This window comes from Teleopsis dalmanni, chromosome 1, assembly GCF_002237135.1.
Source record: "Teleopsis dalmanni isolate 2A chromosome 1, ASM223713v2, whole genome shotgun sequence".
Taxonomy (NCBI): domain Eukaryota; kingdom Metazoa; phylum Arthropoda; class Insecta; order Diptera; family Diopsidae; genus Teleopsis; species Teleopsis dalmanni.
Window position 1 is genome coordinate 42,426,513 of NC_051846.1, and position 17,973 is coordinate 42,444,485.

General features: G+C 27.3%; 2 protein-coding genes across 2 annotated transcripts in view; one reads left to right on the top strand and one right to left on the bottom strand.

Annotated features, from left to right (window-relative positions):
• LOC119673361 overlaps window positions 1-17,973 on the top strand; it is a 116,001-nt gene that overhangs the window by 19,444 nt on the left and 78,584 nt on the right. The gene's annotated exons all lie outside the window — the stretch shown is intronic.
• On the bottom strand, window positions 2,625-15,788 carry LOC119673359. Its single transcript, XM_038084623.1, has 2 exons — window positions 14,669-15,788; window positions 2,625-2,969 (listed from the first exon to the last, which is right to left on the bottom strand). The coding sequence occupies exons 1-2, from the start codon at window positions 14,786-14,788 to the stop codon at window positions 2,715-2,717; spliced, it is 375 nt and encodes a 124-aa protein (XP_037940551.1). The 5' UTR covers window positions 14,789-15,788; the 3' UTR covers window positions 2,625-2,714.

A 17,973-nucleotide genomic window follows, 5' to 3' on the forward strand; every position in this document is an offset into this window, starting at 1 on the left:
GAGCACAATTAAAATAATTCCAGACTATAAATCTCGTAATTGCTGAGAGCTTAATTTTACCTATTTGATTTGGTACTAAGATTCCACTTCCAAGGTAATCAAGTCTAAGTCTTGCCACCGCTGGACAATTGCATAGAATACGTTCTGATGTTACCTTCTCCTCATTACAGAGTCGTCAATAATTACTTTCTCCCACACCTATATTCTTCATGTGATAATTGAGTCTACAGTAAAAAGTCCTGTAAAAAGTTCACTGAAGAGTTTAATATCGTTTCTGCTAAGGTTAAGGATAGCTCCAACTTTGATGTGTTCAGGATTAATGAATCTTCTTGACTGCCGCATGCCTGTTTGGGCTCTCCAGTGTTCAAGTAGATTTTGTTTCTCCCGTTCATATAATAAGTTATTTGTGAAGCTATTTGTTACCCCGCTGAAAGGCACTGGATCAATGAAAGGAGAACATGCTAGGGAGTCTGTTATTTCATTGCCCTCATGCACTTCATGTTTCGGTACCTACATAAGAGTACCATAGTTCCTCGATGTTAGAATATTGAGAAGTTGAAAATAAATCAAATAACTTTGATTGCTGTGAGGAGTGTCCTAAACATTTTAGAGCTGCTTGGCTGTCCGCAAGAATGCATATTTTGGTACCTCGGGTGTTCCTGCGTAGGCACTCTCTCGCACATAGCTCTAAAGCATGGACCTCTGCCTAAAAAGTCGAAACGGTGATTGCTTTGCAGAATCATAGATGATATCATATATCATATCGAGTTGCACTTTCTTAAGGTAAGTTATTATAAATTTAATCAAAGAAATTATACAGAACCAGATGTTGCTCAAGCTATTCCAGAGAAAACTTTGAAGTAAGTTGAAATTTGAAATATCTACAGACCTTTATCTCTACGATTAGTTATGACTACTCCTCACAGTTGTCCATATTTTCAGAAAATAGCAAATATGAATATTTTGTAATTATATTTTCTCTTATGTTATAAGATTACAACTTGCTTACTACGGTTACATTTTAGACTCTTTGAGATAGAGATTCCAAATAATAATGATGAATATTATTTATGTTAGGAATTCTCTTTGTCGGCTCTATTATTTTACAGAATTCCAGGTATTTTATTTTTAGTACATTTACTAACATTATTTATTCGGTGTTACTGATAAATTTTTTCATTTCTATTTTAAATTCCTCTTAAGCTCTCTCTTAAGCTTAGAACGGCGCTACTTCTTTGACTTGGATATTCGTCATAATATAATAACAGATTTAATTATATTATATTTTTTATATATAATTAAAATTTATATGATATTTTTGTGAAGTATTGAATTTTGCTGTAATGTTATATACCAAAGAAGAAGGAAAGTTTCTACTTACCTATCATATGTAGAACTTCATAAGGAAAACCTGAATTTTTGAACTGAGCACAAGGCCCTTTTTTATAATAAATTAAAATATATTTTAATATCTTTTAGATATTTTTAAAAGTGCCATGTTGGATATGATTCACTTATGTAGAGAAGACTTCAAAATTTCTTTCTTTTCTCAAAAAAGATTGGAAGCATGGAAAAAAAGATAATTTTAAAGAATTAATATTCTTGATTATTGAATCTTTCATTGAAGGCTATAATATAAATTTTTGCTTTTGTCCATTTATTTTAATTTATCAATTTACTTAAATGTTGACCCTGCTGCACTGATTTATTCCATGACCACAATCTTTACTGCTCCCTGTCCTTGCTTAATTATGGCATTGAGTGCGATAATTATATGCTGCTACTTAAGCCTACAAAAGTAAACTCTGATAATTCAGTCTGAGTAATTATTATTTTCTACTTTTTTCGCAACTTTCTGAATATAAAATTTTAAGGGTTACATATATTTTTTACAATTAATCAAAAGTTATCGGCACAACAGTGTGCATATGAAATAGGTTTCTCATTTATTATTGTTCTCATTATTATCTTTGATGGTCATTAACGAAACTCTTTGCACTGCAGTGATAACGATTTCCATGGTAATTACAGCTCAGATACTGTGTTATGTGCATAAATAATTGACTTACCATAATTTTCTTTTTTATTTGCATAACCTATAGGAGGGCAGGACATTGACAATGGCAGACTTGTTACCAGTTAAAACCATTTTGGAGTATTAATTAAACGTGATTTTTGGTTAATTTTAACTCGTAAAATATTAATTAAAATATGTGGGCATATTCATTGGTTACTCTTAATACTTACACATAATTTAATTAAAGTAATTATGCATTTGCATTTATAGCGAAAAACTCATTCGAACGGAATTTCCCACAACTATAAAATTCAAAGTCAATAAAGTGTAACGAACTTAGGTACTCATAAAAACTTATTTAAAACACATTTTATAATTTAAATCATTCAAGTTAATTTTATGGTTAATATTAGTAAGATTAGTTTTTTGTGGCTTAGTTTTTAGACAGTATCACAACTCGCAACACTAAATGTTACATTGTGGTAACGACAATTTTTTATTTCAACAATTTAATTTAAAACTATATATATATATATTTATAACAAATACTATATTATATATATATGTACAGTCTATGGTTTATAAAAAAAAATTAATTTGAGTTTAATATCATAAAATGTTATTGATCGTAAAATAATATTTTTTAATACTAATTTAATTTATTTATTTTATAGGTTTTTGTGGCAGACTTTAAACGTTACGTGTCAAAATTCTCTATACCAAACTTTTTTCGTTCACTTTTGAAGTCACGCTGTGAGTTGAGGATTTGGGCCACATCAGCTTCATCGATTGTACCTTTAAATATTAAAGGAAAGGGCCACTCATGACATATTGTAGGTCCATTGTAATTCCTAAGTGTATCGATTAACGTATCAAGTCGTTGCACTTCCAGTAAATCTGCATTAAAATCTCTTACTTCATCTAAAAGTTGGGTTACATTTGATTCCAATACCTAAAATATAAAAATAATAAAATTAAATAAAATAAATTTCAATGAACTCATATATGACTAATAACTTTGTTTTCAAAAACACTAATTTTGTTTCTATTGTTGTTATTTTTTAAAATTTAATATTATATTTAATTGTAAATCAGGTTTGTTAATGAAAGAATATGATACATTTGCTTTAATACCTTATTTAGCATGACTCTTAAATATAATATATATAGGTTAATAAAGACACTACCCAGTGGGAAATCGATTGTCTACTTATTCTCTTCTCTTATTTTAAAGACATGTGCTTGAAAAACAGGACCACAGAATCAATGAATATGAATCCCTGTATTCAAACCTTGAAATTCAATGGATGAAACTGATTCGATCGTATAGTTTAGTATAAAATATTTATGATTTAGCTGCATTTGCTTTGTTTGAGTTTAATTCATATTAAAGATTTGAGAAAGTTGGTTCGTACGCTAAAAAGAAAAGTTTTTACATTTGTATTGTTGGGTTTTGCTCTCTTGTATTCCTTAAAAATATATTATCTCTCAATTAAAATCAAAATTTTAAATAATGATATATAACCTAAATTGAAGACAATAGAAAAAAATAGGCATCATAGCGATTGTCTATGAAGACGCCTCAAACAAAATATACAAGTCATGTGTCCGACAAGTACCAACTTATGTGGTAGAGATTAGAGCATTCATCATAAATACGCAGTAGATATTAAAATCAATATAAACTTTTTTGTTTTTGTTTTATCATATGACCAATTTGTTAAAATTATAAATATTACATTATAGAAAAAAGTCTCCAGAAACAAATCTCCAAGAAGATTGTCGAAATATTGACACATAATGTATAGATCAGGATAAATTCCATTTTTCTATTTTTTACACTTAATAAGTCTGTGGTCAAATATAGTCTTATATATGGTAAATAAATATTACAGTTAATTATGGAGTGCCAGATTTGAAGACGGGAAATTTTTATTGTGTCTCAGTGTATATTTTATATAAACAATGGGACCTCCATTGCATATTTTCTTAAGTTTGATGATGTCTCACATATGTTATATCACATATCTACGATATGTCATCAAATTATTTCTATTGTATTAAAAGAATACTACTTTCATATATGCATATTTGTAAAATGTAAATAATGTAAATAATACTAAGTATTATTTATACTGAAAAATTATGTCTTCATGTCGATTAATTTTTAAAACCAGTTTTCAGTGGTCTTATTATTTTCATTCAATTATGCCAACCATTCTTTTGGCATTAATACCCTGCAAATTATCATCCATTAATTTACGGAGGCGCTAAAGTACGTCCAAATATTATTGAGAACATGTGTGCAAGTATTTACCAAAAGTTGTTATTTCAATCGGCTTAAATCAGCTTCAGTTTAACCAAAAAGTGTCAAATTTCAAAGGCAAATAATGTATGAAGAGAGAAGAATACAGTGGGGCAAAATTAATGAATTATTTGTTGAAAAATTATTTCTATGAAATAATATTATTATATCACTTCACTGCTTTTGCTTAGTAAATATGTATGTACTTATAGCTTAAGAAACAAAAAGGGATACTTATTTCTATTATCGTATTTAAAAATTCGTGCATTCAGTATTGATAATATATAACATATGTATATGAATTTAGGTATAAAATTAAATATTTTGGTATACTTGCTTCCGTTTCCTCTTTTTATTCTTTCTGCTATTGCGATGCTTTATATAGATACTGTTTATATAAGTTTCTCACTTAACTGATAGATGCAAAATTGTATGGCTGAACCTTTTCAATATATAATATTTTTTAATATATTTTTACATAGTTTAGTATTCTAATTAATTAATTTAGCGATGGGTATGTATTGGCGTAGGTTATAAATTTAGCACAGTTCGGTTTTTGATGTGTTTGAAAACCACAAATAAGACCAAAAATATATATAAAATCCAAAAATGGCGATCCGCTGAGTACAATACTTTTTGCATAAACATATTTGTGTTTTTCGCAACATTTTAACTAAAAATGTTTTATGAAAGGTTTTCTTCAGAAAACATTGTTCTTTCTTACACACAGTGAGTTTTCCCTTTCCACTTTATCTATTTATTTGTTAAAATTTAGTTCTGTTTACTTTTTTATAGTGGTTTTTGTAACTAATGTCATTCTAACGTTAAAACCAATATAGGAGTTGTGAGCAATACTTGGGTATCCTATATGAGTGGTTTAGTATAAACATTATTGCTATTCCAACTAGTCTTTTTATTCATTATTTTTGCTGCCACTTAACTACAAAATTAAGTCGAAAAGTAAATACTGACTTTTCAACTACAAGAGTAGTAAATAACATAATTATATTGTATGTTTGTTTCCATAATGTTTTTCATACACGCATATATGCTTACAAAAAATATCATTATTAGTTACAAAATTGAAAATTAAGGCTATAAAATAAAAATTCTTGAATATTTTCCTTTATGGATAAGCATTAAGCCGATGAAATCTTTGTAGTTTTTTTGATTTTCTCAGTCGTATACTTATTTTACCTAATATTAAAAATATTTTTTCAAGTTAATTTTAATGAATAAATAAAAATTAAAAAAGAAACTCATTATGTATTGAGGACATTTTCAATCGCTGACTTAATTCCTTTTGCTAAAGACGTTGAGAATTTTTATACCGATTTTTTCAAGTAGGTATGCCACAGACGGAATGGTTAACATATTTTGTTATATATTTACACATTATATACGCAAAACGCGTATCTAAAGATTCCATTAGAAAACTGAATAAAAGGTAGAACATTGAAATATATGAAAAAAAATATGATAAATAATAGAGAAAAATGATTAGGGAAAAAGTAAATATATTTTTGTTACATTGCAAACATATTTTGCTTCACAGTGCAACAAGTTTTTAAAAAACGAAACAAAAAAAGCAGTTTTGCTATGATTCTTACACCTTTTAGCTGTTTGTACTATTGAGGTTAGTAGTAAATAACAAAAGGTAACAAAAAAATGAAAAATGTTGTTGAAAAAACATTAGGGTAGCATTTCGATAAATACTATTTTTTAATTAAATTAACTTAATGTTAAAATACAATTTAAGTGTTTTATTATAATTTGATTTATATTCATATACGTAATGTTGATTTATTAAATATACGCATAAAAAATATATGATAATGAATATAATTTTAATGCCATCAATTTATTTTTTAATTAAAATTATTCAAAAAAAATTATTTGTTTGTTATCTTTAATAAATGCTGTAGTTTTCATTAATTATTCATTTCTTAAATACATTTTTTTTGAATTGTTTTACCAATAAAATTGTGGTTTTTGCTATAAACTAATCAATCGCAACAATATTTCACATTAAACAAATGTTTGTAACATACGCTTGAATAACAGTTAACCCGAAAAGTAGGGCTGTCGCGAATGACAATTCTTATTTATTCGGCTTTCAATATTTTATATTATTTAAATAATATACTTAATTTATTCAGCAATATTCAAAACAGCTGTACGGTCAGCCAAAAATTCAATTATTTATAATAATATAAGAAAATATTTTGGTGGTGTAGTTCCCTAATATTCGAAACCTCCCCATTATTTAAATAATGGAGAATATGGTCTTTAAAATTATATTATAAACTTTATAGTTAAAGTGATATTTTTACTCCATGTTATTGTTATCTTAAAGGGGTTCCAGCACCTTCTTCACTTGATTCTATATTTTGATAGAATTAATATATGTAGCTTGCAATATTGGTGTAAAATGCACTATAATGTACTGGATTAAGTGTTTCAGTATTTTAATATATTATTATTCATTAAAGTAAATTTAATTAATTGGTGTTTTTTCATCTCATTAGTTTATAAATAATTGTATGTACATAAAAATGCATTCATGTAAAGCGTATGGTGACGTATACGCTCAGACGATCTTCGATAACCGTTATTGGTGAGTTTATTTTGACAGTTGTTTCAACAATTGCTCTAAGTTTTATTTTTTTAATCGCAGCGTCGTGGTCATTTGTCGAAGAATTTTCATAAATCCGCGTATAATTAACATAAAAGTGATAAAGTAGTTAATTAGTTTTTATTAACAAATTATTCATTCGACAAAATTCATTTTATTATTGTTTGAAAATGTGAAGTTTAAATTTGAAATGGTGTTAAAAGAAATCATATTATAAATATATAAATATTTTGAGTGATTAAGATTGATTAATACTTGTTTACGTATCCCTGCATTGTGTTTAATTTGTAATTTTATGAATTGTGTTAAAAAACTAATACTGTTAAGCATTTTGCACAAAGAACTGATTTTCTTAAGTCGTTTAATTATACACATACATATTTATGATGCAAAATATATTTCAGTGTAGCATTCTCAAAGTCTCGGTAAGTTTCTTATGTTTTATAATTTTTATTTAGTTATTTATAAGAAGAAGTTTTAAAAAAGCTTTTTTTTAATTTTGGATTAATAAGTTTTAAATCAAAATCTAATCTTTGTGAAAGCTTAGCATATATTTTTATATGTAAATATAATTTTAAAATTTTTCATGTAAGTATAATGTTCATATGTATACGTATATGTATATAGTATGCATATTCAATGATGTCAATGGAAGAAGAAATAATAAAATAAATGAATGAAAGAACATGAATAATAGGTGTCTGTCATAATAAGTGCTTTAAACACACGATTAACGAGAGTTTGGCAGTTTAAAACTAAGATTCTTTTCAGAATAACGGACATTTTCAAGCCAGTTTGTTTGTAGTAAAACAATAACAAAATTATTGCCATATATGTATGTGTATTTATGTCTCTGAATACGGTGTATATTATGAGTTTTTGTTTTTCTACGATATATTCTTTGTTTGTTTTGATATAAGTTAATGAAATATAAAAAAAACAACAACGAAATCTGTAATTTAATCAAAAACAAAGCAAACATATATTGAAAAAATTATATGTGCCATTTAATTGAATTGCATGAATAAGGACAAATAATCAAATATAATTTTTTTTTATTGTTTGCTTACAATTTTTTGTACTAGGCGGGCAAAGAAAAAATATAGTTAAAGTACAATATTTATCCATTTTTATTTACATAAGTACATATAAATCTATATATATACACTTATTTAGTTAGCAATAAGAGATGTAAATCGTTTTTAGTCGTATTCAGTAATTTTCATCAGCCAGCCCGATCAGTGGCTTGCTGTCGCCAGTTGGTAGTACCAAATCGTTAGTTACGTCGTTCTTCCACCGAATATACGGACGTCCTCTAGCGCGTTTTCAAACAGCCGATACGGAATCAAACATTTTCTTTTGGGAGCACTTTCTTCTCATGTTCGAAAGGATCAACCCAGCAAAGCCATTGAATATAGCTGCACTGTGCATAGCTTGTGCAGCTTATCGTTTCATCTGTTGTTCAAGCTTCTGCACCATATAGCAAGTCAGGCATAATGTGACACTTAGAGAACGTTATTTTTGTTTATATGTAAATAGAGTGCTTAATTTTTGAATTGCCTACTTGTCACAAAATAACATATGTAGGCAACAGTGATTCTTCCTTGAATTTCTAGTAGCTGAAGCCATTTTTAGTGTTTATGCTGGTTTCCAAATAAATAAAGTATTTCAAAATTTTGAACTTATAGTACTCAACATTGACGTAGGCCCTAAGATGATTAGAATATTTGTTTGTTGGCAGAAAGTACTTTATAATTTCCTCATAAGACCCATTTGCTTCACTTGTTTTTTTGAGTTGGAAAAAGCCGCACAGACGGCGCTGGCGTTGATATCAATAATATCAATATTGTCGAACAAATCACACAATAAGGAGCTACCATGTCTGAAGCCTCCTTTTGCATCAATCGACTTGGAGAGATTGTTCTCAATTCTAATCAAGGTGGTGGTGTTTTTCAATAATATTTTACATAACCGTGTAAGTATTTCAGTAAAATCTATATATATACATATTAATTTCAATGAATATATATATGGATTTATATGACATATTATGTGTGACTTGAATTTCCATTTTACTATTTACAGATTTCGTACGTAGTTTGTTAGTGTTCAGTACTTAGTATGAATATTATTATTACTGCAAAACGGTCACTAAGCGCTGAAAGGGCTTGATGTAAATAAACCCTTACGGAAAGTTATAGACAAAAGGAGCTGTAAGCTATAAGAATTAATTTATATTTTATTCTTTCTCAAATTTTGTTTTATGTAATATATTTAAAAAAATGTTTTTATATTTTAATTCTTGGAGTTTTTAATTCAAAAAAACACTGACGCAAGATATTTTTTCTGTATAAAAAACAATAAATTCTGATGCAGTATGATTTTTATGTAACATATAGTTCTATTATAAAAATAAAATAGTTCACGATGCAAAACAATTTTATAAAAATTTGAGGAATCAATAAATGAATTGCAAATGTCATAATAGTTTACATTTCATTCACGTCACAATAACATGACTTGTTTTGTTTTATAGTTCAAGTAGCATATATGTATGTAATAAGTTGACCTTTTAACTAAGCAATCTCAGTATATATAAAGTTCATCTGCCATTTAGAAAGTTCTAAAATTTGAAATAATTAATGAATATATTGAAGCTTGTTTTTAACAAAATGTTGTTATTATTTTTATTGAATAAAATGAACATTTAAATATTTCTTAAAATTATACAAAATAAGGGTAAATATGGTAAGTGTGCTGATTGCAACAGTATATTAAAAATAATATTTAAAAAAATATATTCATTACTGGTTTCAAATTTTTTTATCGATATACCATATAGTTGGTTTTATTTCAAAAATTTTTTTGTATTTCTTAGATATAAGCGTGGGGCACCAAATAACCTTGCTTAGCTTAGTTCTAATAAGAGGAACAGCTGAAATAGCCATAATAAAGCCATTGTAGCAACCCTTTAAATTTCAGCTATCTGCAAATGAATTTAAGATCAGTAAATGGATGGTTATTAAAATGGAAACTTATTAAAATTTGCGAAAGTTGCACTCAGACTCAAGAACAGAAAGTTGTTTTAATCCCATTACATAAGTATGTGAAATATTTTTGAAAGTTTTGGGAATACATTTAGACCTCAGGCTTACCTGGAGAAATCTTTAAAAAAAAGTGATAAATAGAGAATATAGATCAATAGAGTAATTATATATTACTAAAAATTTTTTATACTTGGGAATATTAAAAAAAATACGGACATTAAATTATTGTTGCACATGTATGTTGCTGGTATACTACTTTACTTTGGACTATTGGGGTTGTTCTCTGTGTATTATCTCAGACAGGAATTTTTGAGGTAATATTGTAAAAATAGCAAAATTTCATCGTAAAATGTTGCTATTGATTTGCTAAGAAGTCATTATACTAAATAGATAGTCCAAATTGTTTCTCTAACTTCGTACGGCTAGGTTGTTACAAAAGCAATTTTAAATGAGAGTTCTTCAGATTCTTTCTCTCTCTTATTATTTTTTCCAATAATATACATATTTCCAGAGGATATGATTCAATATTTAAATATATTTCTTTATCGTATATAAAAAATAGTTCGTAAGTACAGTTAAGGGTTATTTAATAAGTGCTGGTACCTTTTTAATATAATATGCAGGTTTATTTATTTTGGGTTTCTGACTTGTCAGCACAGTTTTAGCAAAACATGCCAAACATAACTATAAACCAATATTTTATCTATTTAGTTTAAGATTTAACATTCAATATATCTGTTCAATAATCACTAAACATGCTAAAACACGATAACTTATCAGAATAATGATAGTTCTATAGCAAGTATATTTTGTATTAAATTATCTGTTATTTGTTATGTAAATTAACCACCATGATATTGCGATTGTTACTATAACATATATTCTTGACGGTTCGCGTTCCTGGTACTTATATTCATAGGTGAGTAGCCTGTTACCAGTTACTATAAGATATGCAGTGGAAAATGTTTGAATAAAATTTAATTGATATATCTGGGTGTTAATGGCAGGGTACAAAGAGTATATTGTAAATAAAAAACAGATCAAAATGCTTATAAGTAGTTCCTTTTATTTACATTTACTTTTTGGAACAAAAAATAGATAATCCTATATATTACACTTCATTGACTTTAAAATAAAATTTAAAATCTTAGTTTGCGGTTAAGAAATGTTTATGCTAATTTTCTTGGTAAATATATAATTTATTACATGAAAACAGTAATTGACGAACAATTACCATGTAAAATGTATGATTGTATATTTACAATTAGTAAGCAATAGTATTCAGTTATAATCTACTTAGAGACATAGTGCTAACCGCCTCAAAGTTAGAAGTTGCTTTGGATATTTACAACATCTTTGGGGTTCTTATAGTGGCAGTTCAAAGTTTTACTTTTCATTTTACAAATGCTTGATGCTTACAAATTAAGGTAACGTTTATTAAAAGTACCTATAATTAGAAAAAATGATTATTGTATGATTATTATATGTCATAAATAATGGGTCAGAAATTATTATTTCTTACTTATAGCCGTATAGATAAAATTATCCGACCGAGTATGATCTGAAATGATCGCAATAAAAGAGCGATTCTGATTTAATATTAATTTTTAATTATTAGTATTCAGCTAGTGTTCGCGGCCTCATATCGATAGATATATACCTCATACGTTCAAATACAATTATAAATTTTAATGAAAAATGATTAAATAGCTAGATTATATAATTTGTTAAATAATGTATAAGATTCGTTTGCCTAAAGAAAGTTTCGTTATAAAATAATATTTTCAAAATTAATCCACATAAGTTCTTATTTCATTTAAAATAAAAATTATTCATTGAGTTAAAAATATATTGTATTAAAAATACAAATAAAAGGAATGTAATTTGCTGAAAAAAATAATATAAAATATTTATTGCGATAAGATTGTTCACATGCTTTTTGTTATCAAAACATTTCATGTGAAAGTTATTAATATTTTTAATTATATGCAATAGTTGAGAAAATAAAAAAACATTAGAATGCTGTTGGATAAGTCAGTGATAAATGAAATGCGTTGATTTTTTGCTTATTTAAGTATTTTCTTTTTGATAACGTAGAATTTGAGCCTCAGAAACGTACACTTGCTGCAATGGTGTGAACATTTTTTGGTACTTTTGGAAAAGAAGATTCTTTAGGGCACAGATTATATCCGAATTGGATTGGAATTTCTTCTTAGCATATTATTTAATTTAAATTTATTAATAAATAAAAATCAAATAGAGCACAATATTGCATTATAATTATTATTTAATAACTTAACTGGCAATCCAAAAATGCGAAAAAAATATATGTCTTATCTTTTTTTTGCTGATGAAAACGACTTCGTCTTTTTTAGAGCAAGCTTCTCATAAACAGTTCACTTTTTCTATTGCTTTTTTCACAGTTGTTTTCGAAGTATGTTATAATACTGAATATAACTATTATAATAATATACCTATATAACTATTTCTGCTGATTAAATTGTCTTCGTATACCCCTATTGGCGTATATTCATTGGACTTTTATTTTCGGTCTTTTGTATAGTGGTATATGTACGTATGTACACGCAGACACTATTCAGATTCATTTTAAAATATTTAAAAAGACTACTGGAAATAATAACAGGTATGTTTTTGATTAAGTGTAAGAAATAGTGGTACCCATCTAGCTTGTAACTTTTTTAACCGCAAATGTTCTTGAAAATTTATGAATGTTATCACTTGAAATTTTTATTACAATACATTATCAATCTCGCACAGTTTTCTTTGTTGATCTTCAATCATTAGATTAAGAAATTTATTTATAAATTTATAATAAATAAATATAATAAATTTATTATGTAAATCAAAAAAGTACATAATAAATGGAAAATTTATTATAAATCTGGCAGCTCAGCGTTCTTTGTGGTCAAATGTGCACATATGGAGCATATACTAATAAATCACATATAACGCTGTTGGTTGCTGCGGAACTTTGGGGTACAAATCACCGTAATAAAACTCTGTAAAGCCATTCTCTTCACTTAGCTTCAATGATCATCTTTACTTATCGGAGCTCTTTCACTTGATGAAATCCAGTAAAATCAACAATAGGCATAGTTGTTACCTCATTAGAGCATTTCGGTCACTCAGCGTTGTTGGTGGTCATATGTGTACGTCTCTAATTCCGGTATACTACACATCACGCATTCAAATATGATGGCACAGAGTTTTTATATTGTTTACATAAGTTTCGTATTAGAAATGATTATTTTAAAAAAGTTCTGCTTAATCAAGGTATGAAATTTCACCAAAATTCACAAAAACTTATACATGCACAATAACTAATACTATATAAATACGTTCAATATTGATAAATCTAGACTAAAATTTAATTTTACATTGTTCACTTAAGTATTGATTTGACACTAAAAAAAACATTTATTTGAATTTTTAGTGTCGTTTTAGTGCCACTTTAATGTCTTTAGTGACTTATTTTAAGTGTAAATTTCAAAACTATTCCTAAAGTTCTTAATCTTGAAAGATTCTGATAATATATTACAGAAATATTTTAAAATTTATATTAAATGCAGTCTATTAACAACCTTTATATGCAATTTTCATGATTTTACTACTTTTCTACGGGAAGTTACACTTAGAGATATATCATGATATATCTGATACATATATATCATGATATATGTGATATTTAGATATATCATATAATTCAATTGTAGGTGCTACAGCTAGTTTATGATTTCGTTCTAATATAACACAGCAAATGGATTTAAGAATGAGCTTTCACAGCAAATTAACAAAACTCCAAGTTCGAACATATAAGTCAAGTATGGCTTTGGGTCAGTTGGTTAATGTGCATTGACTCTGAGCTTCAAATTTGGCAGTGCACGAGTTCAATTCATGGTAGTTGCAGTCACATAATTTTATTTACGAATAATTAAATACAAAAAATAATTCCAAAATCACATATGATGGTTATTTGGCAATACTCGAAACAGTTGTATAGTTAGTCAAAAATTAAATTAATTAAAATAATATAAATAAAATTTTTGTTGTTATAGTTCACTACTTTTCAAAACCTCTCTGTTTACATTTATTCCTAATAAAAGAATTTATTTCCATGTAATATAAAATGTATTGGAAAAGGTCCATCATCAACAAATATGTTATTTTTTGTTTTTCGGATCAAACAATCATGAGGTTAAATTATATAGGTATAAAACTTGTTTAGCCCATTAAGTACCAGGTAATTTCAGATTTTAAATTTTACGGTGAATTTAATAGTTAATAGTAAAATAAAACAGGTTTAAGTAAATGAGAAAAGTTTAATACTTATTTAAAAAATTAGTCACTTTATTTTTATCTAAAACATATAAAACATTCTTTGTATATTAAAAAGTATTCAAAGCTAGTTGTGTGTTGCACCACGCAGTGGTCCGAAATGGGTTAATGTATAATTGTAATATTGATTTAAAAAAGGTTAAAAAAAACTTCAAATTTGCAATTAATTTTCTTATCTAAATTAATTAATAATTAGAATATATTATTGCCTTACTGACCATTTCTTTTTAGATGGAAGAGGGAAAGTGACGGTTTAGTATATTGTTTGTATAAAATTAAAGCATGTATAAAAAGAAAAGAATACTTACTAAAATTTCGATATGCAAATTAATAACACATTTCAGCACATTGCGAACACGATCTCGCAGTTTCTCGACTGTTAACAGATGTCTCTTCATACTGCTAATTGATGATATATCTGATGCCATGTTTTTGTGTCTGCCAGAGGTTTTTGCTTTCAACTTGTTGCAAATTTCAGTTTAATTTTTTTTTTCGTTCAGAATTTTACGCTACAATTTATGAATTTTTCTTTTTTGTGTTTTTTGATCTTGAAACTATGCATTCAATGCATGAAACCATACAAATATAGCCTAAAATCACAATTCATACAAACCAACGAGCAGTGAATCACATAACAGGTTAGCGTAATGTCATTCTAGAATATGAATAAATTCCCGTACGGAATATTGTACGCTCGAATAGTGCACGAAAACGTAAAAGTACCGCGTAGAATTTTCTTTCATTTCGGAACAAAAGCGTAACAATGTCAACTATTCGCAATGTGGAACCTTTTCGACAATGTACACCTCACGGCAGGTTGCAATGTAATCATCACAAATGTAGCAACATTTTCAATGATTTTTGTCTGATTTGGAACTCGAACACAAATCTATTTATCTCATCATAAATATTCAACGTGTACTGCTTTAGAATGCCATTAGATAGATAATTTTTTGCAAAATTCTGAAGAGAAAACTAGGATGTTTGTATTTTTAGAAATTTGGCTAATTGACTACGAGTATTTCGATTCGAGCCGACGGTATTCGTATTCGTTCTATGCTAAAAAATCGAATTATAAAATAAAACAATTGCCCATATTTGTCATCGCAACGCTTCTTAATGAGCTTTTCCGGCGTGTGGTTCTGCCTCAACTGATTGTAGATTTGTGTGGAGCGGTTCAGTCTGCTGTGCATTGCATTCTATGTGCGGGTCTTCTGTAAGTATTTTGTTATTGTTATTTATACTGTTTTGATACTGCCTGTCAACAGTATCGCTCGCAGCTCTCATATTTCTCATTTTCGTTGGGGCATTATTGTTATTGTTGATTTTTCGTTTGGCTCAATAGCAGCTGACAAATGACGCTTCGCTGGTTATATGATTAGATACATTTAGCATTTATGTAGAGCCACAATTTTGTGGCGATTGTCAATTGTCAATTGTTGTGTATACAAAAACCAAATAAATATAAAAGCGAATAAAATAAACAAATAATTTGTGTTTAATTTTTTTATATTGAGTCAGCAGGGAATTCGTGAGAATAAATTTTAGAAGTCTTCTGAGACTTTTGTGATTAAATAAAGCTAAAACTTGTTTCTGTTTATAAAAAATTAGATTAAAATTAAAAAATTTAAACAAAAAAATTATCTGCATACTGAATTATTTTTATTTTTGAAATTTTGGTTTTTTTTTAAAACATAATTAACCGGTACAACCGTTATCTGGTGAAATAAACCAATAATAATATAAGTTTCACTAATTATTGTGGAGATAATTTCGTTTGCATATAAGAAGAAATTTTAATTGCAGGCAACTAAAATTGTATGGTTTATGCACTGCAACCGACTTGCTATATTGTGCGCTCATTTGTATTAAGACATTTAGTATCACGAGGAATCGAATCAGCTTCTTCGGAGAGAGTTTTTAAAGGTCTTCATACTCTAGTTGGTATGTACCTTAAATGTTGTTAGTTCTGTGGCCTAGTACATCACAGTTGGTGATCAATGTTCCTCATCATAGCAGAATTTGCAAATATTTGTGTCCGATATACCTATTTTATGTAGGTGTTTATTGCCTTCTTGTTTAGGTTGAGAACAATTTTTGCTCTTTTGGTGTCCAAATACAAAAAAATTGTATTTAATACTCTTCAAAAAAAAGTTTAGTAATAGTTTAGTTTAGTTAATATTTTTAAGAGTCTACTTTCATTATTAACAATTGTACATAAGACATTTCAGTGGCGATGCTGTTGAGTGTAAAAGATATATAAATAGGAGTAGAAGGTACTTCATGAAAGAAGACTCTACATAAAAATAAATTGGGGCATAGTTTTGCCATCCCTGTGCTAAATATGTTGCAAACAATTGTTTTCATTTTTATTTTTGATCTATTTAAAATGACCAATTTCATAAAATATTTCTATTGAAAACTTCTGCGTAAATATTTATATTATATATTTAGTAAATTATTTATTTTCCTAAGTTGAAACTGTAAGGTGAGGTAAAAAATAAAATCCAAACACACACACATTTTGTATATTTATAATAACATATATTCAATAGATCAGTTATTTGGGGCTTAATGAAGCAAATATATCTTGTACATCTAAAACTGAAAAACATATCACTCCATTAATTTCTTAATCTTTAGATAAAAGTGTGATATATATTTATTTCAACACTTCTTTAAAATTTCGAAGCTGTTTTGTATACCTTATTTTTACTCGATTTCTGCAATCATAATTTTCATAGGAGCCAGATCTCTTGTAACAATATTTTTATATCGTTGGGAGACAGACCCATATAATACGCTGCATGATGAAGGAATTTAAAGTACAATTCAAAGAAGGAAAGGAAATATTGTTGTGAACGACTTGTGACATAGTAAAAACGAACATATTTATTCTTCGATTTTTTTTTAATTTTAATTAATTTAAGTTAATGGGCATACATTATTTGCTCTTGATTGTTTATTTTCTTGAATAATATACTGAGCAATTAAAAAATATGAAAGTCAATTATTTTACCGTACCATCTTACATTTTCGCATTTATATAAAGCTTGATTCAATGGAAATTACCTAAGTTAATCTGTGCAATGGAATAGGTGATACAAATTCTAGAACCAATGTTGTGTACAAGCCAACGTATTGAGAAGAAATATAAAAAGAGTTTTTAGCCTAGAATTAAAAAGGTACAATTCTGTAAATTAGAAAGTATTTTTTTTTTAGAAATTGGAAAGTGAAGGGATGAATGATTGTAGAAACAGTGGATTAGTCTAGAAACTATGACTGTAACCAACTGCCATCGACTGTTTACTGATAATATTATCTACAGGTAGATAGTGGAAGAAGGTAAATGTAGAAAGGTTATAACGTTAGAAATATTGATACTCTTAAATTTTGTTTTTTAAAAATTTTAAAATATCAATTTTAAAAATTAATTATTTAACTGATTGTAGTCAGTGTTATCCATTGTTACTGATAGGATTATAAACTATTACCAAAAGTCTTTTTTGTTGTTTTGTTTTTTACGTCATTAGCTACCAATAGTCAGGACTATCGGTTACTATTTATAGTTGAGAGTATTAATTATTACCAAGAGTAGGAACTACCAGTTTCT

Coding starts and splice junctions, on each gene's coding strand:
- LOC119673359 (XM_038084623.1), bottom strand. CDS start 14,788: ATGGCATCAGATATATCATCAATTAGCAGTATGAAGAGACATCTGTTA. Junction 2,970..14,668: donor ATTTGCATATCGAAATTTTA/GTAAGTATTCTT, acceptor TTTATATTTTAG/GTATTGGAATCAAATGTAAC.